This window comes from Oryza glaberrima, chromosome 1 (genome assembly GCF_000147395.1).
Source record: "Oryza glaberrima chromosome 1, OglaRS2, whole genome shotgun sequence".
Classification (NCBI taxonomy): Eukaryota; Viridiplantae; Streptophyta; class Magnoliopsida; order Poales; family Poaceae; genus Oryza; species Oryza glaberrima.
This window is the reverse complement of record NC_068326.1, coordinates 16,098,920-16,118,270: the sequence shown is the minus strand read 5'-3', so window position 1 is coordinate 16,118,270 and position 19,351 is coordinate 16,098,920. Positions and strand designations below refer to the sequence as shown.

At 36.9% G+C, this 19,351-nt stretch overlaps 1 protein-coding gene across 1 annotated transcript; it reads right to left on the bottom strand.

The window, feature by feature from the left end:
* Positions 1-8,371: 8,371 nt before the first annotated feature.
* On the bottom strand, positions 8,372-19,063 carry LOC127775252 (2-oxoglutarate and iron-dependent oxygenase domain-containing protein CP2). Its single transcript, XM_052301558.1, has 9 exons — positions 18,575-19,063; positions 14,741-14,788; positions 13,542-13,718; positions 13,300-13,450; positions 13,114-13,200; positions 11,572-11,696; positions 11,207-11,325; positions 8,845-8,956; positions 8,372-8,739 (listed from the first exon to the last, which is right to left on the bottom strand). The coding sequence occupies exons 1-9, from the start codon at positions 18,896-18,898 to the stop codon at positions 8,704-8,706; spliced, it is 1,179 nt and encodes a 392-aa protein (XP_052157518.1). The 5' UTR covers positions 18,899-19,063; the 3' UTR covers positions 8,372-8,703.
* Positions 19,064-19,351: the final 288 nt, after the last annotated feature.

Genomic DNA, 19,351 nt, shown 5'->3' with positions numbered 1-19,351 from the left:
ATTGACAAAATACTAAACATAGTTGATGAAATAAAACGATAACAATTTATGAGTTTTATCTTCTTTTCTTGCTTTGTTCTTACACTTTTCATAGCCTAAGTCATAATTTATACTAGAGTTAATTGCACAATGGGCCACTTATGTTTACCAAGGTTGCATCTTGGACTAGGGAGAAGAAAATATTTTCACTTTGGACTAGATAAGTTTGCAAAATGAGTCACTTTGTACCACTTCCCTCTCCAGCTCTCTCGTCACTTTCTTCTCTACCATATAGGAAACTTGGTGAGCTCATGAAGGCAGCAGCATGCGGCTCCTCAAATCCTCAGTGCATCATATCAGCATGAGCAGGAATGCAGGATTCAACTACTACCAATCAATGATCTGCTAGCTAGGTGCTCGCTTCTTGCGTTGATTTTGGGAACTGGGAAAATGGGAGATCCTCGAGCTTCACGTCAGGTAGAGGGCATGGCTCAGAGGAGATGCTCCTTGGCGATGAGCAGTAGGCGCTCGCTATAGCCTCCACAAATTGGGGGCATTCACCGGTGCAGTTCACCAAAGCATCAACTATGCTTGCTCCAATGCTCCACGATACGCAGGGCATGGCAGAATGTGTAGGTTGAGCAGAGCGCATACGGCACCAACGGAAATCGAGCTCGAGCAGCAATACATGGACGGCGGCATACTAGTGGAGGCCTGCATTCTTGAACATTTTTTTTGTGCGTATATCCTTCTCATCTCCTTCCTCCGTTGAGTCCGCTCTCATCTCGGCTTCCTCGTCAACCACAAGTAACTGGCCGTGATTAGGGAGGAGAGGAGAGGAAGAACACTATTTGATGCTGACGTTTGGGCCACTGATTAAAAAAGCCAAGTTTGGTAATAAAACCTAGTCAAAGGTGAAAAGATCTGCTGATTGCTGCTCCAATTTGCAACTTGGGTAATAAAACCTGCCATAAAGTGCAATTCACTCTTTATACTAACAATTCGCAGATGTAAACGGCAAAATTTGGCAATTATTGTTAGTCAAGGCCGAGTCAAAGATGGAATTCATGCCATGATTTTAGTTGATTTGGTTGGCAAGTTTATCTGGGTTTTTGTAAATTACTTCCGTGATAAGGAAGGTTTTTAAGTTTCTATTTTTATAGATAGATTTCTGGGCTGATGGAGTCGTGTTAGAATCAGACTTAGAAGATTTATCTTTTAGGTTAACCGATCAGAGTCGTGTTTGAGTAGGAGTTGTAATAGTATTTTCCTTGCTTAGAGGTACAGTCCTGAGTCGATCCGATTGTAGTGGAGTCGGACTTAGTATAGCCCATTGGTATAAATATGTACACCCAGGGTCTTTGTAAAACAACAGTTCAATATACAAATTTCGATGCATCACCAACCCTAGTTTTACTTTCGACGAGTTCTTGTTTCGAGTTTAGGCTGCATCGGTTTCAATCTCTGGCAAGAAAGTAAGTTTTTGTCAACTTTGCTTGTAACAGCGGAATTAGTACTTTCTCAGTTAAGTCCGGCATACTAGTTAAGATTCGACTCTTTGTTTGATCGTTTTTGCAATCATAGTCAGGGTTTTTATATCAAACACTATCAAAAGTATCGATCGACCCGTTTAAATATACTAAACTTGTTATTAATCTAGAACAATCTTGGTTGAGTCCAATCTTCTAGGTTATAACATATTAACTATATTTACTCAAACTAATAGGTATTCAATATAGTTTTATCGGAGTTTTAGCTGATAAGTTATTTGCTTATCATAATTTAATCTACTGTATCGGCTAATACATAGATTTTGTCAGAATAGGTCAAGCTGCTGCCTTCATTACTTTCCCTACAATGTCTTAGTTAGGTCCGATCTATCTAGATTGTGATTAATAAATTTAGATTGCTAATGATGACGATTTAAACTATCATAGCCAATATTAGTTTATCTACTTTGCGAGTAATAATAAGTTTCAATTAAATATTTAAGTAAATTGGCCTACATCTGGAAATTATATATTTGATAAATCTAGGTTTTATTATTCTTCGATCTTGATGCAAAATTCCGTTGTTCACAATAACCGCCCTTCCAATAGTTCAGATTGTCATTGGCACACTATAAAAGGAGTTCATACACACTTCAACTTGCACAACAAAATAGAGTACAACTCACTTTTAGACATTACTTTAGTATGTTGGCTGTTGGAGTACCTCCGAGAATTTTATGGAGGAGTGCCGGACTGTCGGCATTCTTCAAATTGAATTCCAGAGAAAGTCGGCATTCTTCAAATGGAGTTCTGGAGAAAGCCGGTACTGTTGGCCTTCTTCTCTCAATTGTATTTCAGCGGATGCTTCCTTCTATAAGGTAAGTATTCGAGTTTCTTTATGTTCTTTAGTTAGTTTATTTAAGTGAGATATATTCTCATCGATGTTGGTTTATCACTTAGTGTGCAACTATGTTCTAGTACTAGGACTTTAGATAAAGAAGGAAGTTCTTTCGCAAGGCTAGAGTAGTAATTAATAACATAGGTGTGGTGTCTAGGTTAGAAATTTCCTTTGTTTGTTGTGTGCTCCACGGAAAGTGAGGTAGAATGCAAGTGGTGACAGCCTTGTCCATCCCTTGTATCCCTCAATGTTTGGGTACATCATAGAGCTCAAGACCGGACTCAGCCTGGCAGACCAGGGGAGGACCGGTGCCTGAAGCATTCGATAGAGTTTTACCTTTAATTTAAGTAGCTAATTAAAAGATAGAGGAATTATCTCTACCCAATCTATCATCAGTTGTTGTCCTTGGATTGAATTTTGTTCGATACCATTGGAATACTCTAAGGGGAAGTACTATAGCGGTATCCGTGAATTTGCGGATTTATCTGTGAACATAAGAAATACCAACATAAATAAGCCAAGAAATCCAAAACAGAAACTACAATTCAATACATTAATAAGTCCTAGTTAGCATCATGGTTCGATCAACACCGCTATCAGCTAGTGTGACCAAGTCATTAGGACAACTAAGACTATAGATAAAACCCAGGATGTTACACAAAACCAAACCGACTAGTAGGGGTGGGCAGAAAAAGACCGAACCGAAAAGACCGAGACCGAGAAATTCGGTCATCAATTCGGTCCTCGGTAGTGATAGACCGAATTTTGTTCGATCAATTCGGTTAGTCTCCTCGGTTAACCGAATCAAAAAGACCGAATTATCCAAAAAAAAAGTCTAAATGCAATCTACAATCCACTATGTTTAATAGGATTAAACTCTTATTTTCACATCCATACTTCTTCTATGCATGCAACCTAATAAGAGTCTTTACTCATAAGTGCTTACGAATTTTTTTGTGATTTTTTTGTTGAAAATTTCTATTATTCCTTTGCATATATGAAAATTTTGTTGAATTTCGATCAAGACCGAGACCGAGACCGAAAAGACCAAGACCGAATTTGTCGGTCCTAACATTTTTTGTGCTGAAATTCGGTCTTCAGTTTTCAAAGACCGAAAAGACTGAAAGACCGAAGACCGAGACCGAAATTTTCATTTAGACCGAATGACCACCCCTACCGACTAGGGGTAGACCCTGTTAGAATCAAGGGTTAATTGGATCTATGCCATTACAAATATGTTGATTTAAAAAAAATACCATTACTATTCAAGAAATTTGTTGTGTGCCAATAAATTGTTCTAAAATTTGAAGTTAATTCTGTAAACCAGAGACTTAATATTGGGATCGAAAAAGTGAAAGAATCTTATAGACAACCTATCATTCTTGTAGAATATATAGCTTTCCAATTAAAAAAAATAGAGTTTCATTCCGAAAGGCAATGAAAAAAGGCATTGAATTAACTAAAAAAATGGATATAAAGGGAGTAAAAGTAAAAAATTGCAGGCCGTCTCGCAGGAAAAGAAATTGCGCGTGCCGAATGCATCAAAAAAGGTAGACTTCCCCTCCAAACAATTCGTGCTAAAATTGATTATTGCTGCTATTCAATTCGAACTATCTATGGAGTATTAGAGTTAAAATTTGGATATTCGTAGACGAAGAATAACCAACCCTGTCTTCCCATTCTGTTCAGTAATAGAATAAAAAATGACAAGAGCCTCATTTTCCCTAAAATCCCTAAAAAAAAAAGAAGAAATTCTATCTCTTTCTATAAGATTTAATGAAAATTGAGAAATCTTTTAATAAAATTGCTATGCGTGTGGGGGGAGAAAGCACATGGGCCGACAAGCTAAGGGGAAAGCCTTCATGCCCGATGTGTCATGCTTAAGGAACCCTTGACTTGAAGGGTTTGTTTAGATATGGGATAAGAAGAGTAAGATCGGGATAGGAAAATGGGTAAAGGTTTACAATGAAATGAGGATGGATAATGGATGGCTAGGAAAATCATTTGTCTAACCCATTTGCCAAAAAGGCCCAAAGTAGACAGAATGGTCAAGGCTGAAATGGCTGCCCCACTGTGAGACCCTCACAGTTTTCAAGGCCCATTGAAAAACAATAAATCACTATCTTTATTGCTTATTTATCTTTTATTTCACAATAAACAATAACAATCAGGTAGAATGTTGCCATTTGTGCAGCCAAAACTCATCCAAATATATATATCCATAGTAAACCCACGAACAAAAGCTAATAGTTCTTCCCATTGTTAGACTATAGAGAATGTAATTTAGTTGGTGGCTTAATCATTTTCCATGCAGTTTATTGAGCAGTAGTGAGATTGAACACCTGCCAAACAAAGAAAAACCAAAGTGCAATTAGAACATGGAAGGGAATTCAAATATATCCAACATATTCACTCCACAGAGAGCCTGCATACCTACTAAAGATTAAACAATATAAGAAACATTCATACCTTGTGCGGTTTTTGCAATTTCTGAATATTACTATTCTATCCTAAAATATAACAACTTTTAGCTATGAATCCATATTCATAGCTAGAAATATGGTACAGAGAGAGTATTACAAACAGATTACTATCCTAGCTACCATTAAAGAAAAACAAATTCCAAGTACTAGCGTTGCGTGTAAACTTGTTTGAGTGAAATACCTGTAAAATTCTGCTACAAGCTGAAATCCATTTACACAGAATCATGACATGAATGAAAGAAGGGGAGAACACATAAGCTCACTGACTAGGAAAGAGAGAGTTCACTGGGTACGCCCCATTTATCTGCATTGTTTAAATTAAAAAGAAAAGGTAAAATGTTAGCATTACACGCCTAAAGATAAAACATGAAGAAAATCTACTTCCTTTGTTTCGTTGTTGTGTTTCACAGTATAAGACATTTTAGGTTTTGAATAGATTCATATTTCATATATCTATCTAATTTATATTGGATGTTAATGCATCTAAACGAAATGAGAGCCCAACGCGTTTTATAATGCGAAATAGAGTAATAAACAGAGCCACGCGTAGTTCCAACAAATGATCCTCAAATTAAGGTAAATAAGTCTTCAAATGAACTAATTGTCATCATGTTCTAAAAAGTACTAGTAAAATAACCTTTACTGGTAAATTCAGTTGCACATGAAGGGCAGTAACTAAATACTCCATTCGTCCTATTTTAAACACAACCATATGAAGGGTAGTAACTAAATACTCCATTCGTCCCTTTTAAACACAACCATGAGTTTCTATGTTCAACTTTGATTGTTCGTCTTATTTAATTTTTTTTGAAAATATTAAAAAACATAAGTCACGCATAAAATACTATTCATATTTTCTCTTCTAATAACAATAAAAATACTAATCATAAAAAAAATTAAATAAAACGAATGATCAAAGTTAGACACATGAGTTGGCTATGCTTAAAACGGACGTAGGTAGTAAGTATAATTTCATGTTGCCAGTACATGGTAACCATATGGTAATTCAAACTTGCTTTGCTATCTTATGAATGAATTAATAAAAGATCAAATTAATTTAAACCCATGCTGTCTTATGAATGATATAGTCGAAAAACATTATGAGGCTGCAAAAAATTGTAAATGCTTTTATAGTTTTATGATTCTCGACGGGGTTGTTTAGATCTCACGTGCTGTTAATTATAGTTCACTTAATCTTGTTTTAGATAAATTATTATTTGATTATTGTACCAATCTTCTGGATAGGAAAGCAAATTTGCTCTAAACTGGAAATCGCGTTTTTATCACAAAGACACCATAGAGTTTCTACAAAAGCTGGTTTCATTATGCTATGCGCGCACTTAAACCACCCAGCCAAAAAGTGAGATCTAAAATAACATGATACTCCTTCCGTACAACTTTTAACGCTTAATTACAATAATATCAATATTACTTATGTTATATCAGTAGATTCGTATTTTAAAATATTTTTATGTGATATTATTTTTACAGTTATTAATAATATAATATGAAATAAATTAATAATTAAAATATATCATTGAATACCGTGTATTAAAAAATACAGGCTTTATAATTTAGGACAGAGAGAGTAATAAGCTAGAACTGGTTTTGTTTTTTGGAAAAATTGAATTAAACTTCTTTTACTAAAACCTGCTTTTATTTCACTCATTCAAACCATCACGAGTTAAATCTATTTCAGGCTTGACCTGTGCGCTTATCGTGTTTCACAAAACATATCGAATCCGTGGCAACCTGTTCTTGTTCAAAATCCCTATAGAATTCTTCCACAAATTCTTTGTTCAAAATAGGCATGTTTGAAAGAAACTAGCTGTTTGTGTCCTTTTGACGTTACTAACCATGACAGTTGATGTTAAGCCCTCTCCAGTTAGTTATGTTTTGTCAATCAAATCCGGTAATCACCCAAATTAGCTCACCAAGTGCTTGTTTAAATTATACAGGAACATATCCTTTATACACAAACTTCCCATGCACACTCCGTACACACTAACTAGCAAATGTCACGAAAAATTCTACAAAAAATTGTATACATATTTCGAATAGTATTACAATTACATGTGAAATTTTATCTTCAAATTCATTATATTTTAGCCATAATAAAAAAGACAATTCTGACAGACTTTTACCCTTAAAACTGTCAGATTTTTTTTACTTTTTTGTTACGGCTAAAATATAATGAATTTGAATATAAGACTTGTAGATATGTGTAATACTAATAGGAGTAAATGTTCAATTTTGTGTAGAATTTTTTATGTCATTGCTAGTTAGGGTCTCTTTGTTATAGCTTCAACTCCTAAATTTAGCTTCAGAAGTTGGGTCTGGAGTGGAGTTGTGGAGCTACCTATATCCAGCTCCACAACTCTAGTTCATTTTGTGAGAGAGCTCCACCCAGCTCTACTATCAGTTTTGGTGGAGCTGAAACTGTTTGGCTGAACTCCAGCTCCAGGAGGGGTGGAGCTGAAGCTAGAGTTGTGCCAAACAGGCCCTTAGTGTGCACGGGAAGCTTATGCGCATAGGATATGTTCCCAAGTTAAACTGGCATAAAAGAAGACATTTCTAGTAGTGATAAGTTCATTTAACCCCCTCAACTTTTCACTCTATATAAAATACACCCTTAGACTTTAAAATCAGGTATCGAGCACCCTTCAAGTATCCATACCGGCCACACGAGTACACGACCCCCACCAGCAATTTTGGCAACGGTTTGGGAACTGTGGGGTGCACTGGTAAAAAAAAAACTAAAAGTAGTGAGGCCCACGTGAATGGACATCTCTTTTTTTTCTCTATCTCCGTATTTGTTGCAAAAATCCATAGTTGCTCGTGCGTTTCACCCAACAGACACTATCTTGTGCAAACGATAACCTCTAATTACTCTATTTAAACAATCTGGAGCTCAATTAGGCATGTCGTTTGATTCAAGAGTATCTGTATACAATTCTCGAGCAAGCAAATAGTCAGAACAAATATGAAAATGTTAGAAAATAGGAATGAATACATTTTTTCTATTATGTTAAAATACAAAAGCAAGAATAGAAAATTTCTAGAAAAGCATTGGTACAGAAGGGAGCGTAAAGAGGCAAACACAATTTACCACAAATGCCTCCTCGGAAAAATACAATTAAGCGAATCTCTCGTTTCTGTGAGAACATCACTAAGAGCAAGTTTGTTTAATATTAGAGCTAACTAAGTAGTATTAAAGCTAACATATACTTTCTCCGTTTCACAATGTAAGTCATTCTAGCATTTCCCACATTTATATTGAGTTTCACAATGTAAGTCATTCTAGCATTTCCCACATTCATATTGATATTAATGAATCTAGATAGCTATAAAGTTGTCTCTAATAAAGTTGTCTCTAATTTTCTTCTTTCTCTCACTTATGTAACTAATGCATTTAGCTTGTAGCATATCTCGAGACCTAACACTTCATTTTTCTTGTTCTCTCTTATTCACATATAAGCTTATAGTTAGACTTGCTCTAAATGAAGCAACAAGGCAACAGGTGCATAAAAGGTTGCATCACCCAAATTTGATGACAGATTAGAACCAAATTTGATGACAGATTAGAACATTCTATGCAGATGCACTTATCTGTACAATATCAGGCTTAGACAATATTGAAGGGGGGAGTTGCTATTCTGCTAGCACTCCTTTCACACTAACATGCGATCCTCCACTAAGTTTCAGCTTGATTTGATCACAAGTTCAATTTACATACACCTGTGACCACTAATGATTGTGACCAGAAAAACTGAAGATCACACTAGCTGCTTCCCAAATGACAGTAAAGTATAATATAATACAAGATTGTATAAATACATAAAGCAAATATAATTTAAATCGTTGCCCCTCCAGCACCCCTAAGAAACGCCTGATCAAACAAAAAACCAGAAAACAAAACAAAAGACATCTAAGAATTGAACATGGAGTTAACAGCGACATGTACTGTACAGGTTTTGGAGAAATGATAATTTACCAGCTTAGTTGCTTTAACAGCATGAATCTGCCTCTCCTTCTTCTCACGTTTACATTCACCACACCAGCCCGAAAAGTCCTTCTGATATTTCTTCATCTCCCTGAACACAGAGCTGTGCACAGGAACTATTAATTTTAGCTGCAAGTTAGCTTGCTAGTAGCCAGTAGCCACAAGAAAGATAATCTTTTCAGTAGCCAGTAGCCAGTAGCCAGTAGCCAGTAACCAGTAACAAGTTCTCTTTGCGGATGTCAAGAGAAAGAATAACCTTTGGGATTGCATTTGAATGACATAAATATAAAGATAAATTTAGCAAAACCACATATATTTTGACATAACTACAGATTCAACACGAAGTATCACAGATCTACATATTTAGCACCAAACTTGTTACAAATTAAGATATGCAATAGAGCATCTTAAATCTGTAATCATGACCATTATCTCAAAATATTTGTAATTTTGCACTAATGCTTTGTTGTCTCAAACTTCTTGTTCCATTAATGTTTTGTTGATTTACTAACCTTAAGCTATCCGAGTGGTAAGCACTAGGCTCTTTCAGTATGATGGACAGACAGTGGAATCTCATACATCAGAAGAAAATGTATGTCTATCTTGTTTACAGAAAAATCAAATTTGAACTCAACCTTATGGAGTTCCATATATATGTTCAGTTTTTGGATTTGTCAATGGAAGCAAAATCTTTCTAAAATCCCTCCCTAAATTGCACAGAAAGTAGCATACGTACAGATACATAGCTAGGGAGATGATACATTGTTAAAGAGAAGTTTTTCATGGAACAACTTATGTTGACCTCTTAAACCTTTCCTATGTTTGCATCTTGTTTTGTTCCTGAAATTTTACTATTGCGCCTGGCTGCATCTTATTCAAACAACATAACATTGCTCCACCTTTCTCCATTCAAACTACTCCATATGTCTTATCTAATCTTAGTCCTAATAAAAAACATCCGTGTGCAATTTTATTCAAATCACTGCTAAAGAACAAGTACGGTTCTAATAAAACAAAAAGGAACATAAATAAAATATTGATCCTTCACTAAAGCATACCATAAGTTGGAATTTTGATTTAATGATACAATACAACAGCTCATATAGTCGTATGCTCGTATGTCTATTATGGTTTACCAAATTTCCATCACTTCATCATTAACCACAAAACAGATTTGCGTGCGAATCTGAACCTTTTTAGCATCATCATTATATGATAGCGCACAGGTGATACAATCTAAAGAAATCAACATTACACTATCTATTATAGAGTTACGTACACTACAAATCTAATAATTACCTCTACCATAAAAAAAATGTCATTTTGGACACCAACATGATCTTCATAATACAACTTCTACAACTAATACATCTGTAAAGCCCAACAAAATATATACATATGGTTTGCCTGCATCCTTTTTAAATAATTAAAATGATATTGATGTTTAAAATTTTCAAAGTTTGAATTGAGAGATGTCCGAAACATGTTTTTGCAACCAGATGGAGTATTAAGTTAAAAGTTTCATGAGGAAGTTATGCTAGGTGAAGAACATTATCTTTAGTATTATTTGGTGAAAAATACTAAAATAAAATAAAATCATCAGTGGTTGTTATGTTCTGTCAGTAAAAGTAAGGGGCAACTGACCTTTCTGGATAAGTATCCTTTTAATGTTTAAGAGCTAGTTGAGCACTCAATAGAAATAAGAGCTGCTAAAACAGATAATGCAGCAAGAGCTCCCCACTACCAAGTAAGCTCTTTCTACTTGTTCGCCTGGATGAAAACTCCCTAGTTTTGTTTGGCTACCTTTTTTATTGGCTAGTGTGGTTTTATATCTCAGGCTAGACTCGCTTGAGCTGTCTTATCAGTAATCAATCTACAAATTGATTTACAGGAACTATTGTCAACATTTGACTATGAGGAATGTCTTTGTTGAGACTACAACCATGTTGGAAATAGCTAATCCCTTCAAAACAATAGGACTCCGTAACTTTTGCAAGCTGTAACAGCAAAATCTTAAATCAGTAAAGATTCCACTAACTACCTTGATTCCACAGCACTCGTGAGAGGCCTTTGATCAGGTGTATTTTGTAGTTTCAGGTTTCTTACCCTTGACATGAACTATGCAATACCAACACAACTTTCCGTGAAACAAGCACCAATAAAACATGATAAGTTAAGGAAAAAAATGCATACATATATATGGTCATAATATTTCACTGAACTAAACCTCAAATGTCCGCATAAACGGTAGCTATAATACATGCCCAGTATGTGCTTTAAACAAGCAAGACAAAAGGTCACTGAAATCTTTGACAATCAAAATTGTATGGGAAGATCTGTAAGACTTGTATACCTTCTGCACCACAAAAGAAGATTGATTCTGAGCCCAGATGATGTCGGTCGGGCACCATGCCTATGACGACCACGATGGAGCACAGCTCGTCCAGGAACATGAGAGTAATCGAACATTTCCTGCAACATGAGTAATGAAATTGAAAAGGGTAAAAAAATATATATCTTCAATTATGTATTGTGTAACTTCCGTGAACAAATTAACCAGAATATGTTGCAAGTAAATGACAAGTTTCATGCAAAAAAAAAATCTGAACAAAATAAGTTTCAACACCACATAAATGCACTCACAGAAGAGAAGAAAAGAGGTGGGTTGAAATTTAAAAATAGATATTAAATGCAACTAAAACATAAAAGTTCATCTACCTCATGCTGTGTCTCTGAATTCACATGATTCTCACAACGGATGCCACGAAAGTATAACTCACCACCAGAGAATTGCTTGCCAAGGCAAACATTCAATGTAACCTCAGAATCGTCAACGTGGAAACCTATAATGTTGAGAAACGGTTTAGAACAGAAAAGAAATGTTTGAACAAAAACTGTGAATGAAAAATGGCAAAAGTATCATTAGGAACTAAGGCAAATCGATATACTTAAAAAAAAGTGCAACTAAGAAAATTAATGAAATTATGGAACTCTGTTAATTACAAAAGAACATTTCTTTATGGAACTCTAATGCGGCTTAAGCATTACAAGGTTGCGCACCCATTCCTTGTGTGTGGCCTTGTAGGTATTGTTTTAGAACAGTGACAAATATACCATATCAAAATTTCACGCGAATAGAATGAAGTTTTCTGACATGCTTTTAATGTTTCATATTTAACTACCTGGATAAAAGAAGTAAATAAAAGCGTGAAACCATCTTTACATCCAGAAATTCTAGTAATGTGTGCGATCTGCGATGCAGGAACAACCTGGGAAGGTGGATTGGCTCTGAAAAGAATTTAAGACTAATAGGCAAGGACCTTAAAGTTTCTGGTAACATGATACTAGCCACTCCTTTCTGAAGCAAATTATGCCTCTTGCCTCATTTATAACAAGAAGTCGAGAACACCCCAAACAATTAACTGATGATCATTTCAGTGGCCTAACATGACTACAATGTCAATTAGTTGTAAAATAAACGGTACAACATGTAGGCACCAAAAAGCAGAATTACTAAATCTCATCTGCTGCCCAGATTTCAAGTTCTCAACTGCTGTTCGTAAGGTAGTTTAAAGCAAGGTTTGGAAAGATGTAAGTTATCCACTGAAATTTCGGGCACTAAGTTAGTTGAACTTAAGAACTTTCTTAGTCCCTTGAATCCTTACCCCCCCCCCCCCCCCCCCCTCTTCAAAAAAAAAAACTGAGAAAGAAAACGGTTTTATCATGCCATTCTATCAGCCCCGGTCTTTGTTCTACTTCATTAAGAGCCAGCATAGCATTCATTTTTCATCATGATAGCTAATCTTTCCTGTCGATGAACACCCCTAGGTGATAGTAGTACAAATATATCTAAGCGTATAGTGCACAATAAGATACTCCCTCTGTCCGAAATATAGTAGACAGAGAGAGAAGAGAAATTCCAGACTCCAGACTAGATAGAGAAGATGTGACCTCTACCTTTGATAGCAGTTCCACAAGTTCCTGACAGTGAAAGTTGGTCATATTGATTTATCATCTAGTCATTGAAACTAGTTTCAACATATTGCCATTTTAAGTAGGAAAGGCCAAACCATTGGCTCAAAAACTGATATGTGATTGACTGATTTCTCAACAGGGAGGAACAACAATACAAATAGTATCCATAGTTACATGGAATAGCTGAATGCAGACATGATCAATCAAGAAAAATTCTTTTACTTCATATGATTTTACAGGCTATTAAGTATAAAACAATATTATAAATTTATAATGGTAACTTACCGAGTTCAACATCCCTGTCTTTCCCATACTCAACAACAAAAGCATGGTGTGTATCTAATGTTCCTCCACCAACCTCAGGATATAATACTGAAGATTAACACAGCATAAAATCAATATAGGAAATATATTTTGAAAATGCTAGTGATTCTGCCTCTATTTAACAAGGATAGCAGTCGATAAGATAACCTGTAGACATTGGAGCTATGAACTGTTCCATGAATTGGTTCAGCATAACTTCCAGGCCAAAATCATCAAGGACAGCACCATACTTGTTCATTGTATTTGGCCTCATTATCTTAAATTTCATTGTGTGGACCCATTTTTCGAAGTTCTCTACCTACAAGGTGTAAAACATTGTTTTATCATTGTAAGTTTGTAACAAAACATGATATAGCAATATCAAAATTGTATGTTATATGCTACCATACCTCCTGTAATAGCATCTCACAAAAATTAGGCTGTAACATAGCAAATGAATAAACACCAGGAACTGGCTCAGTCATAATGCTTCTAAAGCTTTCTTCTGTATTGGTCCTAATAGCTTCAAGGAATGTTGGTAAAAAGAACGATGAAGGGCGCATTTTGTATAGCTCTTTATGAAGTGGCTGTCAGGAAAATAAAAAAAATATAAGTTATTATTACTAGCACAAAAAACAAATAGATTTAGTTTCAATTTCTCAATAAGATTGATGACTTCCAGTCCATACACTACAACTGTAGTGTACACATGAATGAACTGTAACAAACACATGGTGCCATTTAGTTTCATTGATATTTCCACTTGCTTGAGCTCTAGCTGTTAGTGAAATCAAGGAACCCACATATTGTTGACTGAAACCCACGTCAGCTCACAATTCATTTAATTCTCCTGTCTGGGGATTCATTACCGCTCATGCCATAGAAATTTATTTTGCCATATCGACATAGAAAGAAGTATATTTTTTAATAAAAAAGAAGTATACTTCATTTAATAAAAGAAGTATATTTTTTTATATTTTGCCATGTAAACATAGAAATTTAATTCCAAATTCGTTTGACATAATAAGATAAATATTCCATAAGCAGCTTTCTAAGATCATGCACACAAGGCAACCAACACAGGAAATGCTGATTGGATAACCAAATCTCGGAAGGCTCTCCATAACTAAATTATTCATGGTACCTGTAGTGCTCTGTCACAGTCATGCATACTTGATTCAAACAGTTGTAAATATTGAATTACTAGCGCATACTGGATGCCTGGATTGTAATTCTTTTATCTATGATCTTCCAGTATCCTACCACCCTACACTCTTCACGGACCTCTTGTCCAACCAATTGTGCCCTTTTGTACCAGGAACCAGCTGCACTCTTCAAGAACAAAGATTTTGCTCATGCAATCACCTGGGAAATCACATATGGCTGGTCGTACAGGACCAATACAATTGTTCCATAAACATCTCATATCACACCCTGCTTAACGCTCAAAAGAAATAACAAATCATACAATACATGATATAATTCCTGAATTCCTGGACTGCATATTTCTATGTGCAAATATAGTTATGCACAAGAAAAAACATGCATATTCCCCCATTTCAAAATATTTAGAGATAATTCGAAATGTCAGCTATGCTGAAACGCTAACCTTATAATGGTTGAGTATTCTCTGTCTGTATTCTCTGTGCCTTTGAACCTGCAATAAAAGAACACTTCATATGACAATCTCAACAGAACTAATCTTACAGCTGCAGAAAATGGGAAGGTTGAAACTCTGGAAATGCAAAAAATAATTCGAGGTGACCTTTCTTTGTTCACTCATACTACTTAAGGAAAAATTAAACCACTACATGTGTTTTCTTTTGACATGTTCCAGCTCAAACTCCCTCGTCGTTGCAAAACTAAGATATAGCATCTCATGACGAATTAAATTTAATATATGAAATTAATATGCAATTACAAATATCTGAAGCAGCCACAAATATTTTGACCTGATCTCTGTGGTATGCAGTAACAGCTTCTTTGAACATCATAAACTTATACTAAAAAGTCCTACCGCTAGGCATAACATCAAAGTTTATTGTAAACAATAAAATATATATTGATGTTAAGCATTGCTTAATTTTTGCATCCGTTTCCCGTGATACCAATCCATTCTAGTCTTGCACATGCAAGTAATATCAGCAGAATTTAAATGGCTATCTTTTCTTTCTGCAACTTTGCTCCTATTACCTCAAAATTTGCATAAATTATATGCTTCATACCAAATACACTTTATATTTTAACAAATATGATTGCACTTGTGGTAAACAAACTTGAATGGAGGATACACATTAGTGCAATAACTAGCAAAATATAATAGACTCATAGGTGCGAACCAAGACACACAATCCAAGAAGGCAAATCTGGTTGCCTTGGTGTTAACAAGGATGACAACCAAGTGATGGTTTGTGTTGTGAGCTATCCTGGTATGGGTTCAGCCACGTTGACTCACCTTGTCAATTCTACGGATCAGCAATAATATTTATGGGGTGCAAAAGATCATGGAGGGATGGTGACACAGGGATACTGGTTCAGGCCCTTAGGGAGAGGTAATACCTTAGTCCACTTATGTGGATTAGATCTGTGTAGGGGTTCGCAATACGACATTAGGAGTAGCGTGTAGTGATCACCTGCTTTAGGGTTCCCGGTTCCCTTTATATAGACACAGGGAACTGGCTATTGAGAGGTATCCGGATCCCACCTTATCCGGGTACGTACCATCTATTTACACGGGATAAGATTCACATCCTTATCTTCAATCCCATTCTTCGATTACAAGTTAGCCGGAACAACACAAGAAGCTCCATAACATAGCATGCTTTCATTTCTACAGCAATATCAAGGAACAACTAACCAATGAAGTACACCTCATCTACAGGGGCGGACCCATGGGATGCTACGTGGACACTGGCATACCCAACAAATTTGCAAAAAGGAAAAAGGATGTAGTAAACCAAAGCCCAAGAAGCCTAGGTGCAGTCACCCACCGGAAGACCATGCGTGTGCTTGCGTCAATGCGGGAGTGCACATGCAACAAAGCCTTTCAACATCTTGAGGGTTTCCGTTGGAGGCGCGTGTGAAGTGGAACTGCCAGTGAGTTAGAGTCTAGCAAAGCCAATAGCACTCCCTTGCAGAATGGCCCCTGAACAGCTGAGCCCCAACCCCCTGAGCATGGAGTACTGGCGACGATGCCTGACAGGGCTGCAACTCATGGCCTGCAAGCGTAGCATCCCTGGGTAGCACGCGACCAGCAACTGAAGGTGGCAACAGGCAACACCAGATGACCAGGTAGTCTTTCACCTTTTCACTTCCTCTGAATATATGATCATCTTTCTCTGGATGTAATCAAGCATTTATATGCCATGAAAAAAGCCCGAAATGACTAAACGTTTGTTTGTGTTATGTAAGACTATTTGACCTATTTGTACTTCACTTTTCATGAATAAGGACCCTAATTGTATTTATGTGCATGAAGACTTTGATTTGGCTCCTGAAAACTCCAGGGTCCACTGCTCAGCTAGATGGAATCCTTGTCAAGTCAGCCAGATTTGCCCATGTGGTCATTTTGGCCTTGTTTTGCACCAAATCTTAAAAGTTTATATACTGCCAGTCGAATTTACTCTTTTTTTTTTCTCAATCACCAAAACTAAAATCAAATTTCGAATTCCAAGACAACCAAGATATATCATGCAATTTGCTATGCTACAAGGAAAAAGAACTCTTAAGCTACAGATAAACAATATGATTTTTTAGAATCCTTTATAGAATGAAGTTCAATTAGTACAGTACTGCATAGATCCAAATTGCAGTTCAAGATAGATTAGTTCGGATCGATGGCGTCATAATATAAGTATTGAACAAGACTAATTTTAGGATGTCCTAGAAACAGCCAATCCATAATGTTGTATCAATCAAGCAGATCAAGCAAGAGATAGGCTTCCACCAAACATTTTTCATAAGCACAGGTTGATCAAGGAAAGTGCCATGGCATAACTAGCAGATAAAGGCAAACAGAAGGATATTATGACACCTTTAAGGTGGACCAAGTGACGATTAGGTAAGGAAAAGCCTAGTGATTAACCCATAGAGACAATTATTTAGAAAGGAAGTGATTATCACAATATTTTGTCTCTAACCCAAATTGTGTATGTATTTAGGGTGAGTTTGGTTCTCTACTCTACCAAACCATTGGTAATGCTAAACCTTTGGGCAAGCTTTGGCACTACCAAATTTTTGGTAGGGTAAAGTTGTATCAATTATATTGATTTGGCAAGATTTTTTTTTTCAGGGGAGGGGGGGGGGGATCCAATCCAAATAGCTAGCAAGAGTTTGAAGCTACCAAATAAAGGGTAGGGCAATATTTCGCATCAAACCAAACTTGCCCATGGTTAATTAGTCCCTTATGTTCATCTAATATAAGTTACAAAATTGCATGCATTCTTAAATAGGATCTTCCATCATCACATGCATCCAGTTATACCTAGAAAGGGTGTACTAGATTGGGGCATTGGCACATATTAACAGCAGGTATGCCAAATCCAGATCAAATTTTTCACAGCAATTTTGGATCAAATCATCAAATTCAGATATTGTTTACACTCAACTAAAATATCATTCAACACTAACACAGATCAGACTTCCCTAAATTCATCATGACCTATTAGATATTAAGAAATTACTAACTTAAAATGGTATTTAATTAATAAAACTTAAAAGTATAAAATTAGATTACAAAATTCAACAAATGTTACACATTAATTAAAAGGCTCACGCAAATTGCAGCGCTGGCATAAATTATAACACAGTCGTATCTAAACAAATTCATGATGGAAAATACACCTTTTAGTTAGGATACTGGCAATAAGATATCCACATTCAATGGTTTCTTTGATGGAAACAAGATTCAGATCCTGCTCCATTCAATGTGATCCTTCAGGTGTAACACGATCTTTAGCATATCCACGACATGTTGGATTAAGTAATTGGATAATTGGGAATAATCCTACATATATGAACTAATGCCTTTGAAAACAAGAATCAGTCCGTCCGCTGATAACAGAACCAAGCATATGCATCGCAAAACAAACAATTGTCTGGTATTGTCTGGGCTGGCTACAGCTTGTCTTATGCAAAATGAACAGACAAATCTTTTGGTTATTGGATTTAGTCCAGCATTTGTGGCTGCACCTCGTACCCTTCTCCAGCCACAACACCTGCCTGCCAGAAGTTGCTGGCACAAGAACCACATTATTCCACCTAATGGGCATACAACTCAGCAGTTACTTTCTTCACCATCGCCCATTCTGAATCTCTAATTTCAGAGTGCGTAGTAAAAAAATAAAACAAAACAAAATTCTATCGACAAAAGGGCCACAGCAAACACTTAAAAAAACACGCAAGGCCCATATATATTTCTATCTAACAAGATCCACAACCTCACCTTGTTGCGCTCACCATGGGGCCAGTAGTGGCCGAGGACCTCTCGCATGAGCTGCAGCTTGATTTCCCGGTTGGCATCAAGGACACTGGGTGGGAGGTGCCGCTCAAGTGCACTGTATACAGCTGGTGCGTACTCGCCGCGGACGTCGCTGTAGTCCTGCGGCTTGTGCTCCATGTTGGGGTTCAACCGCAGCCGCCGATCTGCGCACGCCGGCGCCCCGGAGGGCCGGCCGGCCGGCCGCAACGGCGGCGGGGCCACGCCGTTGCCATTACCCATCGCGGCCTGGGCCTCGTCCCGTCGCTCCGCGGGGCCGTCTAGAGCCATGGGGCACGCGCGGCGGATCACAGCATCGGGAGGACTAGGGTTTGGGTGGGCGAATTGGGTGTGGTGTGGGGTTCTAGGGTTTGGGGGCGAGGTACTTTTAGGCCCTCACGTACTCCCCGAGGGCAGGAAGAGGAAATGAGTCAAATGACCCTGGATTGGGGACAGAATTGCGGTGAGCCGCCACTAACGCTGTGGAGGGGGAAGGACGGACAGCCAGCTAGGGTTTACATAATTTTGTGACTGCTATGCTATTATCTGACTACTTGTGCCCAGTTTAGTTGGGAAAAAGAAAATTTTTGGATATCTCATCGGATATTTGATCGGATATCGGAAGAGGGTTTTGGACATGAATGAAAAAACTAATTTCATAACTCGCCTGGAAACCGCGAGACAATCTTTCGAGCCTAATTAAGCTTCATTAGCACATATGGGTTACTGTAGCACTTATGGTTA